This window comes from Chrysochloris asiatica, unplaced genomic scaffold (genome assembly GCF_000296735.1).
Source record: "Chrysochloris asiatica unplaced genomic scaffold, ChrAsi1.0 scaffold00037, whole genome shotgun sequence".
In the NCBI taxonomy this organism is placed as follows: Eukaryota; Metazoa; Chordata; class Mammalia; order Afrosoricida; family Chrysochloridae; genus Chrysochloris; species Chrysochloris asiatica.
In genome coordinates, this window is record NW_006408555.1 from 18,951,206 (window position 1) to 18,972,406 (window position 21,201).

Here is a 21,201-nt window from a genome sequence, read left to right on the forward strand (position 1 = left end):
TAGGTGTGTATATACAGTACTGAGGTCTGCCCGTAGGTGTGTATATACAGTACTGAGTTCTGCCTGTAGGTGTGTATATAGAGTACTGAGTTCTGTCTGTAGGTGTGTATATACAGTACTGAGGTCTGCCTGTATAGGGATCCTGACTGTCCTCTGACATTAGGATGAAGCTTTACCTAATGACAGCACCTGTCTGGCAGCCTTTGGTGTGGGACAGGATCTTGGTTTCTGCGTTTGGCCCTTGGAGCCTCACCAGTGTTAGGAAACCAACAGCAGTTGTCTAAGGCAGAGGAAAACTTCCAAGTTTATTCCACCTCCCAATTCACACGTCCATGTGGACCTTCAGGCTCTCTGGGAACACTTGATTGCCTAATGTAATTGAAGTCACAGGTAAGATCTGAAGAGATTTTTCTCATCCACAGGTTAAGATACAATTCTAGAGACCACACCATCAGACTCAATAAGAGACCTCTTGATACCTCCTGAAGGTGCTATGAGACTCAGCTTTGGGCTAACGAGCTCAGAAACAGGAAAAGATGGTCTTTCTCATGTATTTTCTGTAAAACTCTAGTGTGTGCCAACAAAAGTGGAGAAGAGGAAAGGACCTGGAATGCAAAGCAGCACCATCGTTTACCTAAAGATGACAGCCTTCCACTACAACAAACTCCAGACACACAACTGTACATCTGCCACCTAGAGTCCACCCTTATACTTCCTATACCACATGAGTGGCGCTTCTGACTGAAAAATTACCTCCTGATCTTCACGTTACAGTGAGAAAATTGAGACCTATTTGGTGAACTCTGTTTACAAAATTGGAAGCTGATGACCTTAAAGGTCTCAATTCTACCAGGCCCACCATCATCCTCTTCTTTGGGGTACTCTTTCAAGATGTTTTAAAGAGCTACTCTCTAGGGAAGAGAGGATGTATTTTAAGGTGAGACGTCTCAGAGATGTTTCTAAAGCAGGAATGAGTTATTGTCAAAAGTTACCTAGCCATGTAACAACCAGAGTGCGGGGTAGATGGAGGGCAGTGTGCATAAGTGGGCAGGACTCCAGATCAAGGACAATACAAAAGGATTTTGAAACAGAGGAAGGAAGTCTATCATCTGGACTAAAGTTGCACATACACTTTACGGAGGAGAGAAAAGAACCCTAGTACCTGTTAAAAGACAGAAACCCAGAAGCCAATGGTGTCAGGAAGCAATTCCAGAGTGAACTGCATAAAAAGTGCATTACATTAAAAACAGGGGACAGTTCGTTCCAGTCCATAGACCCCGGGTGAAATGGCAGCTGTACACTATTTTACTTTGGGGCACCTCATTAATAAAAATGGAATTCTGAGTGGAGTGAAAGAAAGAATTAAGGGGCTAATGGGAACACCTTTTAACATTAGATTAAAACAGTGAGATATTCAGAGGTGGCACCTAAAAAAATAGAAAAAGAAAAGCTGGTGCAGGTATATAGAGGGACTTCCGGTGTGAGACTGTAGGTTCAGCAGTTCAAGCCCACCTCGGAAACCCTATGCAAGTTTGCTATAAATCGGAACTGACTTGAGGGCACTTTACAACAACAACAGGTATACAGGGAGAAGGAAGGAGATGCCTGTAAAATGACCCAGCGGCATAGTAACGGGGGTGGCAGGGTTAGAGAGAAGTCAAACACTCAGGGAGGGAATGGAGTCCTAGCACAGCCAGATGCCACAGTGCTCTCTGTCCTTGCGTCCAAGGGTTAGTCTAGAGAGCCCAGCCCCACTTCTTAAGGTACACACACACAGGAACGGAATATGAGCGAAGGGGGAGCCCTCGGATTAAGTCAATTACAACTCAACTGAAGAGGTGTGAAGAAAACAAAAGGAGAACGTGGTTAAGTGATCTATACTGTCCTGGTGGACCCTGCAAAGCGTTCCTGATCCCTCATAGGATCTGTGCGGAGGACTCGCCCACTCACTGCGATACACAGACAACGTATTTCCTGCATAGAACCCACCCATGGCTTTAAGGTGTACGACACGCACAGGAAACCAATGTGCGAGGGGCCTGCTCAATTTGCAGAGATAAACCCAAATAATCATGTATTATCTGCGTAAAATGTGGTTCTCCAGTGGGGGGCAACGCTCTTAGATCTTGGTAAGTTCTGTCATTAGGCAAACACTAACACTTGCAGCATGTCTAGCTTGAGAGAGAAATTCCATTTTCAATTATGTGGAGAAGACACACAAGATACAATCGCGTAATCAGGGCTACCACGCAGGTGGACAAGGGCACCCAGAGGGGCGCAGGGGGGACTCCTCTAAAAGGAAACGAAGCAGACAGAAAACCTGACAAATCAGAGAATTCAGGGAGTTTGAAAAAAAAAAGAAAAAAGGTCTACTCTGGAGGGGCCTAGCCATGAATTAATCATAGGTACTGAGAAAACCAGGGAAACAAAAAGTTGTACAAGAAGGTAAATGAAATTATAAAACTCTACATGGCTCAGCTGTGATTAATATTTATAAAGTTATAATAATGAAAACACTGAATATTAATATAACCCCAAATTATTATTTAATCATAATGGAAAATGGAGGGAGGGAAAGACTTAAGTGTCTAAGGGGGCTGAGGAGAACAGGGGAGCGGAGGAGTGTGGGTGGGATGTATGTGCGAGTGTGTGTGAGGTATTAGATGTGTGTGGGGTCTGGTAAGCTTTTTGGGTAATGCCTGTGTGTTTCCACCTGTGGGTGGGGTGTGGGTGTGAGTGTGTATAGGGAGGGTATGGGGGTTGTGTGGCTATGGTATATGAGTGGGGCTGGTGCTTGGGGTGTATGGAGGGTGTTGTGTCTAAGCTTATGGGTGGTGTGTCAGAACGAGTGTGTGAGTGAGTGCAAGAAAGTGGGTCTGCACAATGGGATAGGAGTGAAATGCTCGTCTTCCCCAGTAGAAGTAGGGAATAAGTTTTTAGAATTAACAAATGAGTGACATATACAGGAATGTGGAAATTAAGTATCAAAGAAGTAGCTCAACAGAAGAAGTCTGTGGAACAGGAGGGGGCAAAGGCAGGCCCTTTTTGGTAATCAGGTTTATGTAACTTTTGGCCTTTGGAAACGAAAAAAAGTGTATGATGTGATAACATTCAGATTCCAAACTCCATACGTCCAGGGAAGCTGGATGGCTGAGAGGATACTACTGTAAGGATGCAGGGATGAGGAAGGGCTGAGCAGCTGGCATAGTCAGACCATTAAACCAGGACGACAGTCAGAAGGGACACTAAATCTGGCGGGTAGAACAGTATACGTCCTGAATCAATGAGGTCAGTGACTGAGGTGGGCATCAGGCACCAGAAGTCCAAGAAGCAGTTTGAATGACACGTGGCAATACCAGGAGATAAATCTCTAATGAGTAGGAGCTGAGGGCTAAGGGCAAAGGGCCAGGAATAAAAGCTTGGTGACAATGGTCCATGGGGACAGCTGAAGACCAATCAGCAGGGATGGACATGGACAACAGTCAGGTCAAGCAGGAGAACAAGACAGGAAGATGCCCTGGAAGCTACGGGAAGGAGCTTCAGGAAGACAACAAACACCAACAATTTCAAACACTGCAGAAGGCTAGGAAAAAATACAGACCACAAGCAGACACTGAGTTGGGCAAAAACAAGGTCATCATGACCTTGACCAGGGCAGTCTGCTGATGGGAGGAGGAGGTTGGGTGGACCAGAGATGAGTCACATGAATTATATCCTTTCAAGACTACTGAGGAGGAGAGGACCATGGTATAAAAGGACACTCTAGTTTTCATTGTTTTAAAAGAGGCAAGAAACTGTCCTGTGCAATTTAAGGGCCTAGGAGATAGAAAAAGAAAAAAAAAGAAGAGAGAGTTGTGAGTTTACCAAAGGAGGTCCCGAGGTGGGGCGGGGAGGAGGACACAGAGAGTGACGATGCCGAGAGGATGTGGGGAGTAGGAGCTGGACAAGTCTGCACTGATGGAGGCTGCTCTCCGGCAATGACCCACGCAACAACCAAGTGTTTAAAATCGCGTTTCTTTTGGTTTTGATCATCTCTCAATTTCGCTTTTACCAATCAGACTTTGAAGTCACATGTTGCCTATTCTGAATACTTAATCAGACATAATTTAACATCTGTTTATGTCCATTTGAACTAAAAAGTTGAATATATACCCCAAAGATTTCAGAATGGGGACAAAACATGTGCCAGGCTGCTCACGGGAGGGGGGGGGGGGGTTGAACAGCGGCTTGAGACAACACCATAAGACTGAGAGCACACACTGTATTTCAAAGGAGAGTGGTGCTAAGTTCCTTAAGAACAAACTTAAAAAAACAACCCACACACGTTCCTTCCAGAACACAACATCCACCTGTAAGGTCCAGAATGGACACAAAGACCAGCAGAGTAGCAGCAATGTCTTCTCCAGCCATGGTCCTCAGGAGGCCTCCTGTCTCTGAGCCTGCCAGCTCACTCACCTGGGTCGGTGGAGGGGCACCTTCGGATGGTGAAGATCTGCCCCAGGTCCTCGTCCTCCTCGGGGAGGCCCTTCTGCAGCCGCTGCAGCTTCCGCAGGCTCTCGCTGCGCTGATGCTTCATGGACCGCACGTGCTGGATGAGGTTGAGCTTGGCCTTGGTGGAGTAGTTGCAAAGGACACAGTGGTAGTAGCAGCTCTCTCCCTCAACGCCGCTCTCATGCTGCTGCAGGTGCTGCAAGGGAAGAAGGGACATGCCTTGAGTGAGCCCCTCAAAGCCCACCACCACCAGCCACGAAGCCCGTCCATCCTGGCACAGATACACGTCTGAAGACAGAACTGTCGCTGCTCATACGGTTTGTGTTTTCCCTGTGTACACACTTTTTGATGATGAGCACCACACTGATGCTCACGTCTGTCTCCCCGAGTCACCCTCTCTCAGGTGGGCTTGCTGGTCAACTGGCATAATTATTAAAGCCTCCCCCTTTCACTCTGATTTATTTAGATCAGGGTTAGTAAAAACTGTTGGCGTTTGTAAATAAAGCTTTACTGGAGCCCAGTCACATCCCATTCACCTCCATATCATTTACAGCAACTTCCACATTACAGACAACACCAAGGCTACATAGTCATTATGGAGACTGCACGGTCCGCAACGCCAGAAATGTCACTATCTAACCCTTGATGAAAAGCTACGTGGTCACCCAAACTGTATGGCACCCATATCAGTAACCCAGAGCCAAGGCTGCTGCCTAATTCTGGGCATAAGAAAGATGACTTATGTTTTCGTGATTTTATTTAAAACAACTGCCTTTCAGGAGCACTCCAAATTAGGGTTTACCATGGGCTAAAAAAATAACAGGAAAATGTATTGCTTCAGAACAGCTCCATGCCAATATCTCAAGGTCATCTGGCTTAGTGCATCTGATAATCTCTCTCTCTTTCTGTAGACACAGTACTCAGATACCAGACATGGAAGCCCAGGCACCAGCCGGGAAGTGGTCCTTCTAGGATCCAAGTTAGGATTGCAAGAACAGTAAGAGTCACAGAGAAGGTTAGCAGCTCGGAGACCAGAAGAGAAGACCTAGAATGATCCAAGAGCAAGACTGATCAAAATCTTGGGTCTCATTGTAACTCTGACAAAAGCTACGGACCCCTTCTTGCACATGTGCACAGAACTTTACTCATGTTCCTGGAAGGAAACTGACATGCTTTATTTCAGATGACCCATTTAAGGAAAGAGAGAGTTTTTCTCTTGGGTACAAATGAAAGAGGGAAAACAAGCCCAAAACATGCAAGGGACTGACCTGAGGTCACCCAGTTACTTAGTGGGAAAGAAGCAACTAGAACCTAAATATTTTATTTCCCACTATTCCATCTACCAATAGACTTTTCGAGGAGAAAAGTCCAATAATCTCAGGTTTTATGTGCTCAACTCTTTACAATGCCCTTGTGTTGTCTTGTCACCCATCACCCCTAGTGACCTGTGGAGCGACACTTGGGAACTGTACCATGTCACTCATCTTGGATCTGAATCACATGGTTCTGTTTGTTACCCATGTATTGATAACTATTTCTTGTCCATGCAAATCATGCTAGACACTGGGCCACTGAGAATTCCCCCATAAGCTCTTCTGTCGTATGTCACTGTTCTAGCCTTGTGTGCTCACACCCACACACCCCGCCTGCACGGGAAAGGTGTGAAAAACCCAGAAACATGCTTGCACCTTTGTTTGAATGGGCCAAGCTGAGTTTTATAGACAAGCTCACTAGAGGATGACCGAGACCCTCAGTGATGTAGGCCCACAGGAAATGTACTCTGGAGCCATCTTGCAGGGGCTTTATGTGCATCTTACAGAGAAAATCCTCTTCTTTCCCCCCCAAAAAGGTTCTTTAACGCTCTCACATGCAGAACCCAAACAAAATAAAACCACCCCAAGTAATGGTTGTCCCCAAGCCATTTCACACCCAGAACTAAAGACAACAAGCATGTTCAGTGGAACATGTTGAAAACAGTTACTGCAACTGATCATCTAAAAAGATAGAGCCCTTGAAATAAATCTGGTTTTTTCTTTTTCTTTTTCAAAAATGGATTATCATTCATTCACCTTCTCCAAGATAAACCTCCTGGCAGACGATGTTAGAAGATGGGGAGATGCCAAGGCAACACTTTCTGATGGCTACATTCCTGTAAGGAATAGAAGGACCAGGCAGAGTTGATGTAAAGGAAACGATGGGCTTTACCAATGTTCACTCTGACTGATGTCCATACAGGCACTCTGAAAGTCAAAGACTCCCCTAGGAGATTCCTGGGAGCAAGGGCTTGGCCTGGACTGAGGTGCACAAGATCTGCCTTAAGCTAAGACCAGAAAAATTACATTTACAAAAAGTTCCAACAAAAATGGACTCAATAAAACACAACAGGGACGGTAACCATGGAATCGGAAACCATAACAACTATCAAGGACAATGGTGACATAGTAAATCATGAAATTCAGATTTCATGATTTACTGAGGCCTGAACTTCAAACCCCCATAGCTTCCCCATGAAACAGGGTTTCCCTGCAAAGAAGGTACTGAATCCTAAGCGTGCAACTTTAATATGGATGTGAAATTTCCATTCCAAATAGCTGGGGTTTGCAATCCCCGAACAGGCCAGAAGAGAGGGATGTCTTGGCCAAAAAGAGTTTGATGAAGTTGAGATGTCAAATGTCTGTTGTATTCCAATCAACGATATAGCTCCATAAATTCTGAATTAAAGTGAACATCATGATAACTGAAGATGCCTGGATTAATGAGTCCAACAGATTAATGTACGTGAACATCAGTTTCCACGACTCTGAGACCAGAAGAACTAGATGGTACCTGGCTATCACTACCAAAGGCTTTGAAAGGGATATTAGAAGCTTCCGGACACAGTGGGAGAAAATGTGGAACAAAACTAAAAATTATTTTTAAAAGACCAAGCTTAATGGTCAGAAAGAGACAGGAGGAATGTGAGACCATGGCCGGCCACTATCCTTACGGTCTGCTAAGGGACTCACCCTCATGGCTCAATGTGCAGCCAAGCAGTAGAAGGGAAGAAGGTAAGGGAGGGGTTACACCACCACCAGGAATGTCTGCTCACCATGGAATGGTTAATCATTCAAACTCAAAAGGGCAACATTTACCTAAGGACAAAGTTGAGAAGGGAATGGAAGACTGGTGGAAGGGAACTAGGAACCACAGAGAGGAAGTGGGATAACTCTTGTTCCATGAAAGGGATTGCAGTCATTGAGATGAAACAAAGTATGTGATTTGATAAATGTAAAACCGATGATCTTGTCTGTAAACCTTCACTCGACTCACAATAAAAAGTTTAAAAATTAAAAAAATAAATAAATAAACAGCATACTGGGAGCGCCTACTTAAAAAAAAAATATTTTTTTAAAATTGATAAAGTCAAGATGCTCCAAAATCACTTAACACTTGAGCTTATGTTAGCAAACTACCATCTCCTGTACTACCTAAAATGCTTTTGTCTGCCATGAGAGCTGCTTTGGAAAGGAAATGGGCAAAAATGTAGAGACATGAATGAAAGAAAATGGGGGAGAGAGAGTCAAGGAAAACATCAGCCTTTCATAAGAATTCTGATCTAGGGAAGATTTAGGATTTTCTCTTACAGACTTGTACAAAAGCTCAATTCACAATTTCACACTTGCTTTGACCTCCAGGTTCATTTTCTAAGGAACTACAAAAAATTCTAAAATAGACTATTCCTAAGTTTCTTGGGCATATCTAGTTCATAGAGGTTACATCCTCCCCCTGACTTGTGTCTGTAACTTGGGTCTCCTGACGTCTTCCTGTGTGTGACAAAAGGTAAGAGTATCTACCTTCTTGCTTGTTACTATTTCCCAGGCTGCCCAAGTTGGGCCAAACATGGACCTGAAGCTGGCAGTAGGGAGGTGGGTCTCCTGGCTTCTCTGACCTTCTCCATGCCATCTGGTCACTTGCTAGTCCTTGAAATACAACAAAAACCGTGAAACATGAGCTTGTTGGCCACGACCCCCTAAGAGACCCATCCCTGAATTCCACCCTTGAAACTTGTCTAATAAAAAGCTAAAGCAGGAATGTGGGGCTAAAAGGACAGATGAGGACCCCATAGGGCAGTCACTCAGCCAAGGACATGCTTTTCTGTAGAATTAAGAAGATGTTTTCATTTGGAGAAGGAGGGAGAATAATTTGTTCCTGACCCAGCTAATTAGAATACCCTCAATTGGGATCACAATGAATTTAATTAAATTCACTGTAATATATGAAGAATCCACCAAGGCACAAATCCCAGTGGTGCGCTCAATAAAAGAGCTGCCTTCTTTAAGAGTTCTGGCTCTCCTCGCCAGGCAGGAAATTTTTCTCCTACACAAATCCTGAACTCCCCAATGGCTTCGCCTGGATCCCCACACACTACAATCCCGAGGAGAGGGACCTAGGTTTGACTTACTTTTTCTACCCCTCTCTCCTCTGTGTTAGATATTCCTACCTGCCCCCCTCCATCAGTAAAGGGCAGAGTTTTAAAAAGAAAACTCAACCACTTCAAATGCTACAACACACAGACCCAAGAAGAACAGGTGGTATGTGTGGCGGGATTTGTCTCCATTCGGTTCTCAGCGGCTGTAGTACATTAGACGCTATTTCAAACACACACACAGAACATGCCCTACCCTAGGGGCTTAACCTCCAAGTGATTATGGCTGGATGGCGGTGACTCAGAAGCTGTGCCAGGGGATCTAAGGAAGGCATTCCTCAGCTTGAATACCTCTGGGAGAATACGCTGCTGGCACCACTGAAAATCAATGGAATCTGCCTCGCTCAAGAAAAATCAGTGGTCGTTCTCACCTGCCATATGAGAGACCCAGGTTCGATTCCCAGCCCATGCACCTCATGAGCAGGTGCCATACCACCACCCATCAGCCAGTACATGTTTGTGTGTTCCTAAGATGCTCAACAGGTTTCAGTGGAGCGTCCAGACTTAGACAAAATTAGGGAGGAAGACCTGATGACCAGCTTCTGAAAAACTGGGGTCTCCATGGATCACAAGGGTTTAGTCTGCAAGCAACCAAGCGGTGTTCTGTGCCACTGTAAACGGCATCAACATGAGTCCAGGTCAACTCGATGGCAGCTAACCACCACCCACAACTACTAAGGGGAAAGGATAACAGAGCAATCAATGAAAAGCGGATGAGCTGCTCTGCCAAAGAAGAGTAGCAACTAAAGTCCATCTAGACTCACTCAACTGGTCAACTTCTCCCTACACCAACCGTGCATCTGCCTAAAGCATCTCTACTATCCCTTATTTCACTGGCTTGTTGGAAAAGTGCCTGAAAAGAGTCCTTAGATGAACTACAAATAAGTTTCCACTATAAGTAACATCTACTGCTCCTAACAGTAGGATTTCTATTCTGAAAACGCAAAGCAGTGCAATGCCTTGTTGTTGTTGTTGTTAAGTGCCATCGAGTCGGGTCCGACCCATAGCGACCCTGTACAGGGTTTCCGAGGGTGTAAATCTTTACGGGAGTAGAAAGCCTCATCTTTCTCCCACGGAGCGGCTGGTAGTTTCGAACCGCTGACCTTAAGGTTCGCAGCCCGATTCGTAACCACTACGCTACCAGTGTAATGCCTTAGAAGAAGGAAATAAGCGAGTGAGACTTGTCGCTGGAAGTGGTATCCGGGCCCCACAAGCTCCAGTGTCTAAAACTACCTCTGGGCAGCAGATGACAGACTGTCCCTACTGTGAGCAATGTGGGATTTGATGGACACACAGTGGCCGCACACATCTGTCCTTGCACCTCTTCCTGCTCTTGGTACAGCTCTTCCTGCTTCTCAGTACTCCACCCTTCCTTGGTTTAGCTAGAAGATGACACATCTGTGCTCCTGACAAGGGCATGCCTACCCATCCAACTTCTGACTTTCCTTCTGGGTCAGGTTCAGGAAGAAGGGGGTAAAAAGAAGAGGTCTCTCAGCAGGGAGAGGCACCCTCACTAACGAATCATGCACATGAAGTCAACTGCAAAAAGCAAATGAATAATTAAAGATCAAGACAAGAGAACAGAACACACTCTGCTACTTTATGGGATCCACCCCATTAGCAGGTTGGACTTGTGCACCCTGGCCAAATACTGAAAGTCCAGGAGACGAAAAAGAGGGCTCTTGTTAGAAAACAATTCATCGTGAAAATAAAAAAAATGTGTTCCTGTTACTTGTTTCCCAGGAAAACTAAGCAACTTCTGTCAGAGAACATTGATTTCTATAAATCTGGAGGGGCCCCAACTCCCTCCTCCTCCTCCCCGACAATAGGGACCTTCTAACATCTGGTTCTTCATGCATGGGATGCAAAATATTGATCCGGTTTTTTCAAAGCTTCCCCTTTAAGGGTGAAATGGACAAAGTACATTCTGGTAAACACACACACACACACACACACACACACACACGATTCACAAATAAAGTTTCCTCAGAGAATAACCCGTTACAGTAAACACATACACACCCTTACCACACATTACAGCACACATAACCCACCCTAATCCAAGAGCTACAAATAAGCTTTTTTTAAAAGGTCAGGCACTTTTGATGGAGAACAGCGGCTCTCAGGCATCCCTCCAAGCAAATGGGTTACCTGTGAAGGTTGTTAGTTCGAGTCCACCTCAGAAGAATCGCCTGCCTATCTACTTCTGAAAACCAGCCACTGAAAACTCTCTGGAGCAAACTTTTACTGTGATACACACGAAATTGTCATGAATCAGGTTGGCTCAAAAGCACCTAGTTTTGGAGGAGAGCCAGTTATCTCCTGCTGAATGGACAGGAAACCCCAGAACCAATGTCCAGGAACATCCCTGCCTCACAAGGCCTGTGTAAGGGCTCTGACCAGCACCCTGGAGGCATAGGCAGATAAGCTGGTCTATGACACTCCTGTAGTCCACAAAACTGCACGGTTTAAATGGAAGAAGCCACTTGGTTGGTCCCTCTGGAGGGAGAAACTGCCAATTAAGGCACATCCTCTTCCTTCCTGGACAGAACTAGTAACACACTGGATTAACGAGATGGGCTGTTAACCGAAAGGTCAGCAGTTTGAATCTTCCGGGCGCTCAATGGGAGAAAGATGAGGCTTTCTGCCCCCCAAAAAAGATTTGCGACTTTGGGAGCCCTATACAGGGTTGCTCTGAGTCCGAACCCACTCAACGGCACATAAGTACCACCATCACCATCACCATCGATCCTGTTGAGAATGAAAGAGGAGGAGTCAGGATTCCGGATTACTTTCAAGTTCACTTTTCTAATTCACAGTAGAATGAGAACTATCATACACATGCAGAGCTTTTTACCTCGACAAATGTACATCTTGTCATGAGAGCCCAGGGAGATAGATGGACAGGATCTGACACAGGTCCCTGGAGGAGTCCAGTGTTCAGAGAGGACCTGTGACAGCCACCAAGTCACATAGAATGTGGCAGGAGCAGGACTGGAACCTAGGACTTGACTCCAATTCCAGTTGCCACTGCATTGCCTATAGGTGCGTTCCTTCAACAAGATACTGCCCAGACCCAGGCCTCCACCTGAACACCCAAACATGAACGTGAATCAGGTCGAATGCAACTGGGGTGAAGGCAGTGAACTTTCTAATCATTGAGGTTAGAATGATTATAATGTCATTTATAAGAAGGCTCCCATAAGAAAGACAACTCAATATATATATAATTCCCCTTTTTTTATATTTAATGTTGATTTTTCATTCACCCTTGTCCTTATACATGCTAATTTAGTCCTAATGCACTGTAGGAATCCAGCAAACACCAAAAGAAGGAAGATGGACCATGATTTATAAGAACAAGTGAGAAGTAAAAACGTTCCTTAGATCAATCCATTTGGGTCACTCTGACCTATTTCCTGGTTTCTGGGCCAGACACCTGGAACAGTTGGAATCTTTCATTCCCAGTATCTGGGATCAGAATCAGCTCATACTCTTTTCCATCTTGGAATACCTTGCTAATTCCATTTTGCCCAGCCCTGTCTTGTCCTTACTTCAAGTTCCAGCTCAAGATCAACTATCAATGTGCCCATTCCTATTTCACACCAAGAGCTTTCCAGTTACTATAACAGCTTACAAACTTTGGGACTCATCACAGACTCTTCTCCTTTAAGATGTAACTCTTTTCTCTCCAACACAGTGATGCTCAGGAGAAGAAGGAGGATGTTTAAAGACACACAGATTCTGTGGTCTTCCTTTCACCTGAGGCTTCAAGACTCATTGAAATGACAGGCCTTCCAAGGAAAGAAGCACACTGTCAGTCTGTCTGGATCGCCTGAGTGGCAACTACCTCGTGAAGATTTAAATTTCAAACGATACCTGTGATTCTACTTGCATCATCTGTCCACTTTGCTTAAGCAATGGACAAAAAGTGCCTCATGCGCTAGACAGCAACTGAGCCCAAAAAACATCAGTGCATGGAGGTAGTATCTGAAACAAGGGGGAAACAGAGACTTTGGCAAATGCTTTCCAACTCAATGATGCTTCAAATAAGGTGGTCCAAGAAGATAAAACGTGTAGTCCATTTAGAAGAAAGTTTGGGAAAGTGTCTCCAAGCCTTACACAACTCATGACCCACTTCTCCAGGCTTTCATTTCCATCCTGGCAATCAAACAATGTATTGCATTAGGAAAATCTGCTGCACAAGACCTTTTTTAAAGTGTTGAAGAGCAAAGATGCCACCTTGAAGACTAAGGTACGCCTGACCCAAGCCATGGCATTTTCAATAACCTCATATTCATGCGAAAGCTGGACAATGAATAAGGAAGACCGTAGAAGAATTGATGCTTTTGAGTTATGGTGTTGAAGGAGAATATTGAAAGTGCCATGGGCTGCCAAAAGAACCAACACATCAATTTTGGAAGAAGTGCAGCCAGAGTGCTCCTTGGAGGCCAAGATGGCCAAACTTCATCTCTCATACTTTGGACATGTTGTCAGGAGGGACCAGTCACTGGAGAAGGGCATCAAGTTTGGTAAGGTGGAGGGTCAGAGAAAAAGAGGAAGACCCCCAACGAGATGGATTGGCCAAATGGCACTATCGATGGACTCAAGTGTGGCAACAGTAGTTGAGGTTGGCCCAGGGATCGGGCAGTGTTTCCTTCTGCTGTGCATAAGGTTGCTATGAGTCAGTACCACTCTATGGCACCTAACAACAACAATAACAACCTGTTATTGTTTCAATCACAGAGAAGCTAGTGGAAGAATGGTCATCAGCCACCAGCCCACTTACCCCTGCTGCCAACACCCCCTCCTCCAATGTCTCCCTCCTCCTATTCCCATGCACTGGCCCAAGCCAGGAAATGAAGATTGTAATTCTCATAAAGCCACTACGTGTGGTTTTATGGCCAATGGAATTAATGTCACTGAATTGTACATATAAAAATGCCTGAAACGGCAAATGTTTTGTTAGGTACATTTTACCACAATTTTAAATTTTTATTAAAAACAAAACAAAAAAGATCACTGTATAATGTGTTCCTCCTGCTTGTCCTCGTTGTAACATGAACATCCCAGAGTAAGCTGACCTGGTAGAAAGCCCTCACTGTGGGTCACTCTTGCTGTTATGTACCTTGTTGGGCCTCCATTTCCTCATCTGCAAAATGGGGGCAATGACAAAATGTCTCCTTAGTACTGCTGGGAGGTCTCAAAGGGGCAATTCATATAAGGTGTCTGGTACAGTTAGCCTTTATAACAAAAAAGACTGATTATCACTGTCATCACTAGTTTTCAAATTATACTTCAGAATTAAGAATGAAAACGACGTGACCTGGACCGGATGACTAGATGATCAGAGCTCAACTAGAAGAAAGAAGAGGGAAAAAAAAAAAAGTGAGCTGATACAATCTGATGAACTTGACCTATACCTATGGATGCAGTGACTCAAAAGAAGGAACAAATCCTTACAGCAAGAATCAGTCCCACCCACACACAGAGTGGGCAGAGATGGGCAACTTGGATATTGGATACCCAAATGGGGAGTGGGGGGGGCGGGTACTACTAAGGCAAGAAGTGACAGGCTTACAAGCTTTCAAGAGGGAACCTAGAGCTAAGGGGCATGGAGGAAGGCAGAATCTCCAGTGAGTACTATCCAATCTGTCTAGGTGGAGCTGATGAAATGAAATATAGATGGGTAACTAGTGATACTCTAGTGAATAATGGTTATCAGGACTGATTATGAGGGTTGGAAGTGCAAAGGTAGACATTTTGTAGCAAGGAAGGGAGCGATTATTTCTCCAGTCTAGGTGCGGAGGTCTCTAGGACCATCAACAGAGAAGAGCCGAGAGCGGGACCCTACCCAGAGAACCAGAGATGCCTGAGATGGAGACAGAGACGATGACGTGGAGTGATGAAGCGGCTGGGGACTTTGGATCCAGAGAGGGAAAGGGACTGTGGGCCGAAGACTGTGGAGTGAGGGGGGAGTTTAGGGGGCAGGTTTCTAGGATATACCCTTTGGTCCGTAGATGATGTATGAAGGGGATTGGAACCATGGCAATGAAATGATATATGATGGAATGAATGTAGAACTAAAGTTCTCTCATGTAAACATGTAAACTATCATGTAATTCACAATAAAACATTAAAAAAAAAAAAGAATGAAAACGAATAAACATTAAAATGACCCATGTGACATTTCTCTTCTTATAACCCTCCTCCCACAGGCACCAGTGAGAATCCCCACAGAATCCCAACTTGACAGTAAAAAGACACCCATGCACACAGAATGACTAACTTATCCAGCTACCCTGCCGGTGCTGTCACAGCCAGGAACCTAACCCAAAGCCCACATCCTTGCTATAAAGAGACCTGTTGACGGTCAGCTGGCCACCAATGTAATGAAACTCAAGGCATGTACTTCTTTACCACGTCTGCCAGCGTGCCAGGAAAGCACCAAAACAAGAACTCAGCTGAAACGGCTGGTAGATGCGTCTGTGGCTCCTCAAAAACATTCTGAGGGATTTCCGTATTTGTGACCCCAAACCCTGACAGTCAACTAGGCAGAAAGGATACTTGCCTCGCCATCATCTGGGATTGATTGTTACTTGTCCTGCCTTCTTGGGGGTGGGGTGTGGGGGTGTGTGTGTGTGTGTGGCTCGAAACACATGTGGAAATCCTGAAGACTGAAGGTGTCAGCCAATTACTTAGCTCCCTCACCATCTTTCTACCTAGGGCCCAGATCTTGCCTCCTCCTTTCTTACTAGCAGGTATAGATAGCACCGCGGGCTAGGTGGTAATGAGGCAGGTGGTGGTTCCAGCTCAGTGGTCCTCCAACATGGGCGAGCAGCTGAAATACCTCAAGGACTTGGGACACACAGATGGCTGGGACCACCCCAGAGGTTCCTCAGGCTGGGCTGGGGCCCCAGGACTTGTAGTCCTAACAGATTTCCAGGTAATGCTGCTGTACCAGAACACACTCTAAAAATCAATGCTCTTCTTTCAACAGCAACTGTCAAGCAGGAGAGACTGAAATCAAGATACACGGAGATGTTCCTTCCACCATAAGGAGGAAAACTTCCAAGGCCTAAAAGCTCTGCACCAGCCACCACCCGCCCAAAGAGTATTTCAGATTCTAGCAAATGGCACCCGATAAATCATGCAATGCCTGCACACAAGAATTCACCTCTTTAATGAAAAAGTCACGCAGAAGCAGCTGCCCCGCTACTGGCCTGCTCCAGATACTTCATAAAAGTCAGAACTGGCTCTATTCATCTTGCTCTCCCCTTTCACACCTGCAGGCTGAAATTTCCTGGGCTTGTCGCTGCTGAGAGCGTGACTCTTGGTGGCGAAGCATGAGGCGTCGCCTTTTCCTCCAGCTCTGTACCCTGCTGAGTGCACCTGTCCAGATGTCTTGCTGGAATGCAGCCCACAGAATAATTTCAACCAAATATGAGAAAAATAAAATGGTTGTTAAAATTCCTGCCATACCCGTGAACTTTCTGGCTGTCGCTGCTGAGAGCAAGCTCCAAGCCGGAGGCTTGTCCTGGGCTCCCACCAGGTGCTGACCAGCGCTCAGACCTTCTTCAGTGGGAGAGAAGGCAGGGGTAGCCCATATGACCTGGACAGGGGAGATGCTGTGTCCACATGGCTGAGAAGAAGGGCTGCAACTGGATTTCATGTGACTCTTTCCCCATGAAAGGGAAAATGGAAACATCCAGGGACAGAAAAGAAAACGTCTTCTAAACTAAGATCCTTGGTGTTCATTTCCTGCCTTTCTCCTTAAACTCCATTGATGAGTTACAGTTGAAGGAGGCAGTTCTGCCCTGTGGGAGGGGAGTACACAGGAACAAGAGTCTAATGAGAAAAAACTCCTTGAAGACGCTGAGCTGAGTCTGCGTCAAGAGGCCTGGAGACGGGACTTGTGGAAGGGACAGCCACGTGCTGGGAGAAGAGACATTTCTCCAAACGATGATACCACTAGTTTCTTGGCTTTGCTTTTGGGTCATCCCATAAATAATCCAGACAAACACCTTGTGGACTGGGTTTTGCTCTCCTTTCCCCCCTTTTTAAGTCTCATTAAAAGCCGATATTGTTCGGCCTCAAGATGGAGAGCTCAGCATGGATTTTACTGAACGTTAAATCAACCAGCAAGCGCAGCCAGCAAACTCTGTGGCACTTTAACTTTAAATAATGCAATAATTATTGAATTTCCTTTTTATAACTGAAGTGCTGGAATGTAAACAATGGGGCTGTAATTGCAGGAAGGGGGGATCAATAGAGGCAATCGTTTTCAGCCATGTTAATTGTAAATACAATTGCTCCAAGATGTCAGCCTTGTTCTTCTTGCTCCCAGAATCATCCTAACGGATGACAGAGTCCAACTTTCCCATTACAGCTGTTCGTTCCTTTAAGAGGTTCTCAATCAGGTCTGATCAATCTGTCAAGATAATGCATGGAGTAAGTAAGACTCTTCCAAACACAGGCTCCCAATCAATAGCCTGGACCAGCTTAATGAGGTGGGGCTAAGGCCCAGAGGGAGGTAACAGCCCCCAGCTTGCGCCTAGGTTTGGCAGGCTAGCTTCCTCGCATGGCCCTGATAAACAGATCAGCCCTTAATGAGGACATTAGTTATGCATGCTTCAGCAAGCAGTACGGCACCCATCCCTTGGGACAGATGGACAGAAAGCAAAATAGATTAACAGAAAACAATATGGTGCCAAATTAGGTCTAACTGGAGACTTCTCCTGCTTTTCTTAATTGTCCAGCAGAGTGGAGGACATCAATTAATCATTCCAACGGGTGTGAGCTCAAAGACTGAGAACATCACTGGGCTGGAGGATCTCTGGGTATCCTGTTGGCTTCCCTTGGGCCTGCTGCATGCACACTGGTTTCTCCAACACCATTTCCAGATCACAAGGTGGGCCCCTCATTCCAGCACCAACTGAAGTGAGAAAACGAGGGTATGTCCAAACTCCAAGTCCAGCAGCCATGCTTGGTGAAGATGGAATAAGGACTGACAGAAGCAAAATTGCTATTCCTTACTGCTGACATGCAAGCTGCCAAGACCAAGACTTAGTCCTGAAAGTGGCTGCTCCTTCACAGATGTGAAGATGGGAAATCAAGAGTCTCGCATGGTCTAACACCTCTGAAAGTTGCCTAGGAATTGAAACAGTCTGAATTCTCACAAGAACAAGCAAGAGGACTCCATGGGGAGTCTAATGAGCATCTTCCACCTCTTGGAATCCACTGTACACCTTCACATCTGTCCCTGCTATGATGAATTGGGTAACTCCATTTCTCTTCTAGGAGCTCATTGAGAAAGGGCCATGCTAAGGGAAGGTCCCACCCACAACTTAGCAGTTCCTTTTGTCAGCGTTACTCAGAGCAGTGGTCCTCAATGTATGGTCCCCGAACTAACAGCATCAGCACCCCTGGGAAATATTAGTCATGTAAATTCTCAAGCCCCAGCCAGACTTACAGAAACTCTGGTGAAGATTCAGAAATTGTTTTTTTAACAAGTCTTGCAGGTAATTGTGATGCACACTCATGCCTGATGGCTACTGTATTAGAGGGTGGGGTGGGCAAAAGACTGGCTGCTAGTCAGAATAACTGTCTTGTATATTACAAAGAATTGGAGAGTTGGTCCTTTCTGAATCAGAAATAATTCAGTGCCTAAGACAGACGCTAGAAAACCACATTTTCACTAACTTTGAGCAAGAGGAAGAACTTTTCATTCTACCTCTCGACTCTCGTCTTCCAACCACCACCCATATGCTCCATCCAGGATGTGAGGCCTCTGGGAACAATAGAGGCCCAGGAATGAGGCGTGTGTGAAAACTTCCTTTTATTAGGTGGACAAGGTCTTGAAGAGGGCCATACTATTTAATAACGTAAGTTAATAGTCTTATTTTCCAATTGAACTAAAATGAGAATAACTGGTGATTTATTTGTTTGTTTTAAAGCTGAGGGGATGAACAGACGAAAAGAAATATATACAGATAAAGAGATCAGATCCCTCCACTTTGCAATAGCCACACTCAAAGGCCACTATTCTGAAGCATTCCTGGACTGTCTGATTCAACCTTTAGTTTCTCTGGGCCCCACAGCCCACAAAGTAGCAGCTTCTACACTATACTAATAATGCTATATTGCAAATCACCCTTGCTCCTTCATCACACTGTGAAGAGCATCACAAGGCCCAGGCTATTTCAATCCTTCTATCCTCAACTCTCAGCACAGCTCTGGATTCATAGTTGTTGTTGTTGTTGTTATGTGCCATCGAGTCGGTTCCGACCCATAGCGACCCTGGATTCATAGCAGGCATCTAAAAATTACTGCCTGAAAATCTGTACAGATGAGGGAGGAATGGCTGCTGTTATTATTTTTGCACTTACGTACTCACTAATGCTGTGCCTTTTCCTGAATGGAAACCCTCCCTGACCTTCTTCTCCAACTCCCAGGACAGGCCAATGGCACCTCGTCTTGGAAATCTACCCCCTTCACACCTGAGCTAGAACTCTTGAGTCCCCATCAACTCCCACCACCACCAACTCACTTGACTTCCATTCAATTTTCTATTCCTTGGAGGCTGGGATAGGAAAGTTAGAGACTGAAAAGAAAAAGCGGATCTGCTTGTATCTGCTGCCTGCTTTTAAACAAGGTCTTACGACACCAGAGAATACCAGAAATTATTTTATTAATAAATTATTAGTGACTTCATTTTTTTCTATTTTAGTATAATGGATCTCAAAAATGCCCTATCCTCCCCAATCAGCCAAAATGTCCATGAGAGAGGACTCATCAGCTTTTACCTTACTTGGTCACCATCTTTCTATTTTTCTATTTCTTTTCCGTAATCTAACCCTGCTATTTACGTAGTTTGATACTGCTACGCTTTTTTACAAGACCTCTTTTACTATTAAACTGATGATTAATTGCAAGACTTAGATATTCTGAGAAACATCTAGAAGAAAATCATGGGAGATGATTTTCAAGAGGAACCCTTCAAATATGAACCAGCTGTGCAGATCACACCTTCAGGATCCCTTGTGTCACAATGAATTAAGCATTTGGCTGCTAACCACAAGGTCAGTGCTTCAAACCCATCGGCTGCTCCAAGGGAGAAAGATGAGGCTGTCTGCTCCTGTGGAGACTTAGCATCATGGAAACCAGGAAGCGCAGCTAGCTCTAGCTCTTCCATGGGGTCACTAGGAATCAGAAGTGACTCATCGGCACTATGCTTGGTGTGGTTTAATCACATCTTTATAAACAGAAATGAGTACCTATTTCAGTTCTCAACTAAAACTGTGGAGGAAAGTCAGAGGAATGGTATGATAATGCTCAGATACCTGAAAGCAGGCGGGCACACTGGGGTTCCTGGAGCATGAGGTGAATACTTTGTCTCCTGGTCTGACGAGTCAGGAAGAGGACTTGAACGTACATACACACATATTCATCTTCATTTTCCTCCTGAACTTCCCGTCATATCTGCCTGCTATCTGGAACTATGGCTCTCTGGACCCCCAATTCTTACAGCAATCTAAAGAAGAGGTACCTGGCAGAGTCTTTCATTTTCTTCTATTCTAAAATTCCAGAAGCCGCTTCATGGGATGAGCTTTCATCTGATTTCAGAAGTCAGATGTACAGACCTAGTCCTTGCCCATTTCTGCTTACGCTCCAACTCTGGGATCCCCAGCCTTTAAGCCTGTTGGCTGCCCGCTTACAGCTGAGCCCTCCCGGGACACTAAAGACATCACACGATGGTTCTGCTCTCAAACTACTCATGGGATGAAGGGTCGCAAGACCTGTCAGGGTGCTGGATTTTTTTGTTTGTTTCTTAACTTACTTTTGATGGTGAAATATGGGGAGATTTTTCACCAGCCAGTCCATATGGGAGGAAAGCTGCTTTTATTCATTAAGTTCATTCTACACTACAAGGCCCAAGAAACAGTGATGAGATGGCAAGTAACTTTAAACATATTCTGGGGCAGGAGACACTGACAGGTGTTCTGGACAGATGATGGCTTATAAAACTTGCTGGAGAGCCATAAGAGATTTTCCTCAGTGAAATTTAAGCTTCAGAAAATTATATCTATGAAAGGGGCAATTGTGAACATGTCCTTGAATAAAATGCCAGTGGTATGGAGGAGTAGGTGCAGGCAAGGTGGGTCTAAAGAGACGATCTCTGAGTTCCATCAGCTGTAAAGTACTGGGATGCCTATCAGAGGAGGCTCTCAATAATGCAAACAGCT

The 21,201-nt window shown here is 45.1% G+C and overlaps 1 protein-coding gene across 1 annotated transcript in view; it reads right to left on the minus strand.

The window, feature by feature from the left end:
* The window catches only part of ZFHX3 (zinc finger homeobox 3), a 201,392-nt gene that overhangs the window by 107,630 nt on the left and 72,561 nt on the right, over positions 1-21,201 (minus strand). Inside the window, exons 3-4 of the mRNA XM_006860200.1 lie at positions 4,456-4,687; positions 1,756-1,757 (exon numbers count right to left, since the gene is read on the minus strand). Coding sequence (XP_006860262.1) covers positions 1,756-1,757; positions 4,456-4,687 — 234 coding nt within the window. The remainder of the gene's footprint in view (positions 1-1,755; positions 1,758-4,455; positions 4,688-21,201) is intronic.